Genomic DNA, 9,936 nt, shown 5'->3' with positions numbered 1-9,936 from the left:
AAAAAAAAAAATTACAAAAAAGAATAACCTTGCTATGAATATTCATCTACAAATTTTTGTATAAACATATGTTTTCAATTTTCTTGGGTATAGGCCTGGGTTATATGGTAACTCCATGTCTATGTTTTTTTTTTTTTTATTTTTTAGGAACTTTTTAATTGTTTTCTAACGTTGCTGTACCATTTTACATTCCCAGCAATAGATGGGAGTTTCAATTCCTCCACATCCTTGCCAACACTTGTTATTGTCCATTTTTAAGATCATGCTTAGTCAAGCAGTTGGAAGAGGATTATAGAGTATCCTTTTAGTTCTATTTTGTTTATTTTCCTGAAGAAGCTGCCAAAGAAATAAAAAGTATAACTAGAAAAGATTTAAAAACTGTTATTATTTGCAGATGATATGTCTACTGAAAAAACCCAAAATATCTATGGAAATAGTTAAATAGTCTAGCAATATGGCTACATATAACACTAATTTAGAAAAGTTTATTGCATTTTTATTAACAAATTTCATTTACTATAGCAACAAAAAATATAAGATATCTAAACATAAATCTAAAAAAATGCAAGATCATTATAGATGAATTTTCAAAACCTTACTGAAAGGTATTAAACAAATGCAAAGATACACCATGTTCAAGAATACGAAATTTCAGTATTTTAAAGATATCATTTCCACATAGATCTAGAGATTCAATGTAATCCCTATTAAAATTCCAAAAAGGCTTTTTAAAGAACTTGACAAGCTGATTCTAAACTTCATATGGAAAATCAAAGGCCCAGAAATAGTTATTACATTACTGAAGAAGAAAAGTAAGAAGAATTTGTACTACTAGATAACAAGAATCACAACACTTTAATAATTAAGATAGTGACGTACTGTTAGGGAATAGGTAAACTGATTAACAGAACAGAAATAGACCAACTTGATAAAAACTCGACAGAGGTAGCAGAGGTGGCACTGCAGATTAGTGGGAAATCTTTGGAATACTTAGTAAATTGTGCTGGAACTACTACTTAACCATTAAAAAATGAAATTAGGTTCTTAACCGTATAAAAATCAATTTCAGATGGATTAATAACATAAATATAAAAAGCAAGACTAAACCTCTTAAAGTAACAGAATTGCTATCATCCTAGGGGTAAGGAAGGATTTCTCCACAACATCTCAAAAAGCACTAGACAGACAGAGAGAAAGAAGGAAGGAGGGGGAGAAAGAGAAAAGAATGAAAAGAAAAAATATTAAGAAGTTAGACTAAATTAACATTAAAATTTTTGTTCATGAACATACCATAGACACTTCTGAGTATTTGAAAAAAAAATGGAATCTGCCTAATTCCATGCCTCCCAGTTTTACCACCCCCAAACTGTACAAAACAAGAAAGAAAAAGTAAATCTACAGGCTGGGTGGGGTGGCTCACACCTGTAATCCCAGCACGTTGGGAGGCTAAAGTGGGTGGACCACCTGAGGTAAGGAGTTCAAGACAAGCCTGGCTAACATGGTGAAACCCAGTCTCTACTACAAATACAAAAATTAGACGGGCATGGTGGTGCATGCCTGTAATCCCAGTTGCTTGGGAGGCTGAGGCAGGAGAATCGCCTGAACCCAGGAGGTGGAGATTGCAGTAAGCCGAGATCGCGCCATTGCACTCCAGCCTGGGTGACAAGAGCAAGACTCTGTCTCAAATATATATATATATATATATGTAACATAAAAACTATATCCTCAGAATCATCTGAATACAGAGAATGCTAATATCTCAAAATAAATGCGAGTAAAAACAGAAAACTTACCAAATCATAAGGTGCAATCTCTCACAATCCCACCCCACCCAAACAAAACAGAAAGGTTTTCGTGTAGACAAAGGAAGAGAAAAACTATCAGGAAGACAGAAGAAAGAAGACAGCAATGGGGAGCTAAAGTTAGAAAGGAAAGTCCATGTTAAATCTGAAAACACTAACAGCAGCAATAACAAAACTGAGTAGATGACAGCACAGCCTACAGCCTAAAAGTACATGTGAGTTACTTTCAGCATAACTTAGCATAAGTTACTTTCGAGCATAACTTAACGGGGTAGTTAGGCAGTCTTTGTACATAGCTTCTGCAGGAGGAAAAAAGGCAGAAGGGAAAAGGCCCTTCAGCAACTGGGTGGTGAAGGGGAAATGAAAAAAAAGGGGGTAGGATCCTAAGAGACAAAAGACAATCACAAAATCAGAGGATTCACAATCCCTTCCCTTCCAAAACAAAATACAACAAAACAAAACAACCCTATTACATCTTTCCATATTAATCTCCCCTTCTACTTAGCCTTAAATTTTCTCACTGAAGTCACACCTTTAAGTTATATACCTACCTCTAGAAGAAATTTATCCACATGGTCACCATTAGCATATATAGAGCATGTAAGACTATGGCAAGGTGAGCACTTTATATTAGGGTAGATTAATTGATAAAGGGCAGGATATAGGTTGCTGTACTTCTTGGGCTCACTGACTCACTAACATTTCCCAGCCTGTTTTGAAGTTACTATAGATGTAGCCCTGTGACTGAATTATTGACATGGGAATCTTAAGGAATGTACTTTGCTTCCAGGCCTATCCCACAAAAACCTCCTACACACGATCTTCCTTTCCCCTTTTTTTCTCCACACACTCCCTGCTTAATGAAGATGAACACACTAACCTCCAAAGCCATGTGCCAGAGCCACAAGCTAGGATCCTGGATCCCTGAATCACTGCTGAAGGAGTGCTCTGTGGCAACTAGAAATACCTGATATAAACTTCACGAGAGAGAAATAAACCTCTATCCTGTTTGAGTCATTATTTGTTTGGGGTTTGTTTGGCGCAGCAGCTAACAGTACCTTGAGTAATACAATATGTTGACTATTTCCTAGGGAAGCAGAAAAATCTTCTATAGGGATATATGATATAGAAGATGTATACTTCAACACAGGGGGAAGAGTGGTAGCAGAAGAAAAATAAGAATGACAGAGAAATCAGAGTGGATTCTGAACCATGGTTAATGAGGAGTTGAGACAGGTGCTTACAATTTGAAAGAAGGGATATTTTTAAGATGAAAACTATATAAAAGGGAAATATAATTATGATATAATATGGCTTTACTGCAAACAATATTGATCATAAAAAAGTAAGTTCTGAAAACTGACTTAATCAAAATTGAAATACAATTTAGGGAAATGAGATTTGAAGAAACGCATGGGAGGGTAAGTTGGTTTCTATCTTCACAGGTCCAAAGATAGAAAGGAATTTTGAACCACAATGGATTACACCCAGAGTCTCACCCATACATAATGTAAGTGATTTAGATAATGAGACTTTTGAACTGATGATATTCAGATGACATTTTGGGCTCCGAGTTGACACTATAATGTCTTTGTAGATCAGGGTAAGATACTTTTATTTAAGGTATAATAAGAATCCACAGAAAAATTTCAACAAGCAAAGTGGTTGGCCTGATTTACATTTTTGAAAATCACTAATACTTACTGAAAGGAGATAAAAATGCAAGTAGGGAAACCAGTTAGAAAACTATGACAGTGATCTAGGCAAAAAAAGACAGAGAACCAGACTACAATGACAGCAGCAGGATGGAAAAAAAAAAGGATAGATTAAAAAATATACTTTGCAGGTAGAACTGATTGAACTTACTAATAAATTAAATGTGGACAATAATAATGAGGGAAATATAGGATGATTCCTAAGTTAGGAGTTGAGTAACTGGGTAGACAGTGCTATTTATTAGCTGAGATAGAGAAAACTGAGGAAGGTATAGGCTCAGGTAAGAAAATCAAGACTTGCATTTTAAACATGTCAAGTTGTTATTATAACAGACATCCAGATAGAAATATCAAGTAACTCATTTGATAAAAGATGAGGGAGCTCAGACAGCCAAGAGCTGGATTTACAAATTTATGTGGCATTTAAAGCAACAGAACTAGATAAAATCAAACAGAGTAAAAGATGGAAAAATGAAGTAAGCCCAGGACCAAACCCCTGGTATATGATATAATCAGAGGTCTGACGGGGAGAGAGGCTAGCAAAAGAGACAGAAACAGCCAAAGAGGTAAAAAGAAGTTGTGATGTCTGGCTGAACGTGGTGGCTCACACCGGTAATCCCAGAATTTGGGGAGGCCGAGGTGGGCAGATCTTTTGAGGTCACGAGTTCAAGACCAGCCTGGCCAACATGGTGAAACCCCATCTCTACTAAAAATAGAAAAATTAGCCAGGCATGGTGGCATACACCTGTAATCCCAGCTACTTGGGAGGCTGAGGCATGAGAATAGCTTGAACCCAGGAGGCAGAGGGTGCAGTGGGCCAACATCATACCACTGCATTCCAGCCTGGGAGACAGAGTGAAAATCTGTCTTTAAAAAAAAAAAAGGAAAAGAAAAAGAAAAAAGGAGGTTGTGATGTCAGAGATGTCATTTCATTAGAATAATTATTGATACTAATTATAATTACTCTTCACAACTTTCATATGATCTACTCTATGGAAGTCTAGCATAAAATGCAAAAAGCTTTAGCCCAGAGCATTAATTCTAAAAATATTCAAATACTTATGAAAAATTTACTGTACTGAATGTTGAGAGGATAAACAGAGATTCAGATATTTCTCCATGTCATGGCTATGGTGTGAATAAGTTTTTTAAATGCAGAATTAAATTTCTATAGATAATGGAAGACAGCGAAAAAGCTAGACTAATATAGAGAAATCTGGGCAAAGCATACTTTGAGAACTACCTGAAAAGGAATAGAGACAGCAATAAAGAACAACAACAAAAAAAGCCATGATAAAAAAAGACATATTCACACTATCCTCTATCCTTATCTAATTTTCTCCATTGTAGCTTTCTGTTCCCTTTGTAGCCACAAAAGACCCTATAAACCTTTTCATTTTCTTACTTCTAGCTGTCTCTATTCTTGTCTTGATTCTCTTTTCACCTGACCACACCTTTAATAGCTTTTGATTCCAACTGATCTTTACTGTCTTTTGCTATCCCATCAAATTAAAAGTTTTAAAAAGTTTTAGTGGGACTGGATAATAACTATAAAATTATTTTAAACATTTTTAGTAATTCTGGATTTATATAAATAGCAGAAGACTACAAATGTTTATGTGGAGAAATAAAACAATGCATAAATTTGTCTATCCCCTACCTCCACTTTAGGTAAGAAGCACAAATCAACAATGGTTATAGCATGAGAATCACAATCCTAAATTTGAGATTTCACGAAACTGACTTCAATTTCCTCCTTTGTGGTACCAGAGGAAAGGTATACGGAAAAACTGTATTTTAATAAAGAAAGAAGATTTTAAATGAACAGCAATTGCATGCAATGACTCACAGATAAACTAGTACAACTATGCCACTAATAGTTACATAAATTCACCTAAAAAGGATTAAAATGTTTTTAAAGTCTAAAGAAGTTGAAGCTTTTCAGAGCCGTTAAAGACTTACTGAAAATATGCTGACATTTTCCTGCCACGCCTCTAATACCCAGGTATGAGTGTCAAATAATGACACTGCTCCAAACTTCCTTAAAGTGAAATATTAGGGATGGGAGGAGTGCTGTTAGTTGGCTAGACTCAGGAGGGCCAAGTGAGTTTGAAGAAAGATGCAAGAAAAGAAAGTGCCCCAAGTTTAAAAAGAGACAAGAGTAGTAAATTTATGAGGATTTCTTCCCCTGACCTCCCCAGGAATATCTTTTCTTCATACCATTTCACAGATTTGCGATTACTTATAAGGAGTTGTGAGGACTCCCAAGGTTCTCCTGATTCTTCCAAATCTAGAGAATACCTGATTCCTTGCCTCCCACCTAGTAACTGAATTACCTTTCCTGGGGCCACTTTGTTGAACCACCCAGTTGTCAGGTGGCTCCTTCTAAGGAAGCATAGACAGTTGTTGGTGTCAAAGGATGTTGTGGTCTTTGGATATGTTCCCGATTTGAATTTCAACCAAGTCCTCACATCTCTCTGATGGGGTACAGTAATAGAACAGAAGTCAATGGGAGATCAGCATGCACTGAGATTCCAGATTCTGAAAGGGAACAAAAATCAAACCCTCCATTCTTTGCCTCTTCACCATGTCTAATAACCAATATGCTAGAAACCAGGCAGGCTCTATCAGCCCATCAAAACTAAATATAAAGCAACAACTCTCAATAATCACATAATAAGTAATATGCACTTTATGAATGCTTAAGTCTATAAGACAAATGTTAATATTTACTATAAATTTACACTTTATAAATACAAATTATATGCCATCCTACTAAAATCTATTATACACTTTGAAAGTATTCAGTTAGTATTTAAATAGCCATGCAGAGCAGTGACTTACCTTTTCTAATACAGATAAGTTCATGTACTCCACAGGTTCTCTCTCCACCTGTTAAAAAAAGTTTATGGGAAGTTAAGAACAAAGAAAGTAGTGTGAATTTGACTGTTACAAAGAATCACTTTAAATTAGCACCTAAAAGTAACCTCAGAAAAAGTTTCCCTAACTCTTCTCTTTATAGTTAACTAAATGAATATGATAGCCTGATAACAGAATTTTCTGGAACAACCCAGAAATTAGGTCTTAGGAAGTCTCGGAATAAAGACACTTCATTGAAGTATGTGATTCTGAATGGCAAGCTTCTCAACTGCAGAAATCACATCACCATTTCCCAAGCATCTCTTCACATCGTCTAGAAGGAAAGACTGTAAGAGAGGACCCACTTTTGTATCTGAGCCTTAAAATACACAGGTAAGTTATTGAAAGGTCAATCCTGTAAAGTTACTATTTATATTTTATCATATATGCTCATATTATATATTCTCCAACAACCCACTATTATAAATTTGTAAAACAAATTTAATAGTATGATGATAAAAACAAATTTAACTTTAAAAATTACTTTGATTATTCTTTTTTGGAAAGAGTCTTTTGTAATGTTTCTTTTTTAAAAAATCTCTACTTATTGGATCAAAAACCAAAAATACAGAAAAGTGCACAAATGTATAAAACGTTCATGTAATTATCACAAAGTAAGCACCTGAGTTGCTACAAACCAAGTCAAGAACCAGAACTTTGCTGGCATTCCAGGAGCCCCTTTAACTCACCTTCCTAGGCACTACTTTGTGCCCCAGAAGTACCTAATCTTCTGAGTGCTATCACCACAGCTTGGTTTTGTCTGCTTAGAAAATTCATACAAGTGGAATTGTTAAGTGGGCATTTTTGAGTCCTACTTCTTTCAACATTAGGTTTGTAAGATCAAACTATTTTATTGCTTGTAGTTGTGGCTCATTCCTTTTCATTTCTGTATATAATTCCATTGTGTATAAATATACATATATTCATGCATACATACGTAAAAATTTCAATTCTACCATTCATAAACATTTGAATTGATTTGGGTTTGCTATGACTCATTTTGCTATGAACCTTTTTATATAATACGTGTCTCTGTTTCCCACATGCATGCTGTGCGTGCGTGTCTTCTAAATGTATTTCGAGGAGAACAGCTGGGTTTATGGGGCAAATGTATGTTTAACTTTAGAAGATAATGGCAAACGGTGGAAATAGATAAAGAAAATGTGGTAAATATATGCGGTGGAATACTATGCAGTCTAAAAAAATAAGGAAATTCTGTCATATGCAAAATATGGATGAACCCAGAGGACATTATGCCAAGTGAAAGAAAGCAGACACGGAAGGACAAATACTGCATGATATCACTTGTATGTGGAATCTACAAAAGTCAAATTCACAGATGTAGAGTAGAATGGTAGTTACCAGAGGTGGGAGAGAAGAAGGGAATGGAGAGGAGCAGGATAGGAAATGGGGAGATACTGCAAAGGGCACAAAATTTCAGACAGACGAGGAGTTCTAGAGATCTACCGCATAGCATGGTCACTACAGTCATTAATAATGTGTTATATATGTCAAAATTTCTAAAAGAATAGACCTTAAATGTTCTCACTACAAAAAAGGCAAAGTGACTGATATGTTAATTAGCTTGATTTAATCATTCCACAATGTATACATATATCAAAACATCACATTGTATCCCATAAACACATACTTTGAATATTCCATTATAACAGTAATTTTATCTATTAGTTACTACTATATAGATATATTTCCTTCACTCAGAAGCATGTCACCACTTTAATGTAAGCTGAATAAAACTTTGTAGTGTTCTGTATATGTATGACCTTATAATTATTGTGAATTACTTTTAGTCTTTCCATAATGAAAATATTAAATAATTTAATCATTTCAGTTTAGCAAAGAAGCTTTTATAAACAGCTTGGATAAAAGAAACAGAAACATCCTACAGCAATAACATGAGAAGTAAAAACCATGATATCCACTAAAAAAAGTAGGTCGTCTGATAAGCAAGCTAAAAAAACTAGAAAATAGTATTTCTATCACCAAAGTAGGTTAGATCTTCATTCTGACTTGGTTGTAACAATGGTGTTGCTTCTTTATTATTAAAAACACAGAATAATCACTGATTATCAGGAAGATAGGCTTTGCAAGAAGAAACACCTAACTTAAAGCTATGGGGTTATAAAGGAATTATTCAGCAAAACCCCAGTGCAAAAAATAGAGTGTTAACTGGAATATTACCAGTGAACACAGATTACCTGCTGAAAGGCTAGAATGAAATATACCTGCGTGCTACAGTTCTTTCCAATTGAGGAGATGCTAGTCCAATGACTGGCTATTTACCGAATTATAACAAAAAGCTATTTTTGAAACATTAGAAGGGTGATGTAATAAAAATAACATAATTATAATGTATTAATATATTGAGGCCTATGATGTTTTCAGAGGTTACTTAGAAATATTCTCCATGCACATTAAGGCTTATTCTCTAGAAGTTACACAGGTAACTTAGTTTGAGTTACATAGCTAATTCATGTAAAAACGCTGTACTTTTTTAAGGCCTGTAATTAGAACTAAACTCTCCCACGTATTTAATATAAATTGATTAGGTTTTACCACATACACCTAATCTTAACTGTACCAGCATTATTTTTACAAGGCTTAGTATGTACAGTAAGAATAAAAACTACTACATTCTAAGATATTTCTCAAAACTGCAGAATGACAATGAAAGCCAATTCCCACTTTTAAAAGCATTCAATTTATCTATATCAAAGAACCTCATAAATTTTTTAAGTTACTCAAATAATCACTATATTTCATATTTACAGTCAATTAGCTGCCAAATTTGTCAAAGTACCCACAAAAGTCAAATAAGCAAATAAGACTATGCACGACCTTTCTTGATATTTGTCCCCTAAATTCTAACCAACAAATAAGACTTCACTGATGTACATGTGGAACTCAAAAGAAATCACTATTCTTATGAAAATGAACAGTGAACAGAAATACTAAGGATACATAATTTCCAGACAATAAAATAAAATTCAAGAAAACCCTGCTTTTAAAAATACAAAAGAGGCCGGGCGCGGTGGCTCAAGCCTGTAATCCCAGCACTTTGGGAGGCCGAGACGGGCGGATCACGAGGTCAGGAGATCGAGACCATCCTGGCTAACACGGTGAAACCCCGTCTCTACTAAAAACTACAAAAAACTAGCCGGGCGACGTGGGGGCGCCTGTAGTCCCAGCTACTCGGGAGGCTGAGGCAGGAGAATGGCGTGAACCCGGGAGGCGGAGCTTGCAGTGAGCTGAGATCCGGCCACAGCACTCCAGCCTGGGTGACAGAGCGAGACTCCGTCTCAAAAAAAAAAAAAAACAAAAAAAAACAAAAGAAGAAATACAAACAAGTCATATAATTACATCATTGGAAACTGAAATTCAGTGTTCTTTTTTTTTTTTTTTTGAGATGGAGTCTCACTCTGTCACCAGGCTGGAGTGCAGTGGCGCAATCTCAGCTCACTGCAACCTCCGCCTCCCAG

General features: G+C 35.3%; 1 protein-coding gene across 5 annotated transcripts in view; it reads right to left on the bottom strand.

Annotated features, from left to right (window-relative positions):
• SYT14 (synaptotagmin XIV) overlaps window positions 1-6,411 on the bottom strand; it is a 224,936-nt gene extending 218,525 nt beyond the window's left edge. For 4 of the 5 annotated variants that reach the window (XM_011938182.1, XM_011938188.1, XM_011938195.1 and 1 more), the window contains exon 1: window positions 6,362-6,410. In XM_011938182.1, the coding sequence (XP_011793572.1) occupies window positions 6,362-6,385 (24 nt within the window). In that variant the 5' untranslated portion in view covers window positions 6,386-6,410. Of the gene's footprint in view, window positions 1-5,853; window positions 6,059-6,361 lie in introns of all 5 variants that reach the window. The other variant, XM_011938208.1, reaches the window with a different exon arrangement.
• Between the last annotated feature and the right edge of the window lie 3,525 nt (window positions 6,412-9,936).

This window comes from Colobus angolensis, unplaced genomic scaffold (assembly GCF_000951035.1).
Source record: "Colobus angolensis palliatus isolate OR3802 unplaced genomic scaffold, Cang.pa_1.0 Scaffold100, whole genome shotgun sequence".
Taxonomy (NCBI): domain Eukaryota; kingdom Metazoa; phylum Chordata; class Mammalia; order Primates; family Cercopithecidae; genus Colobus; species Colobus angolensis.
Note: the sequence above shows the minus strand (reverse complement) of the source record. Positions and strands in the feature narration are given on the sequence as shown.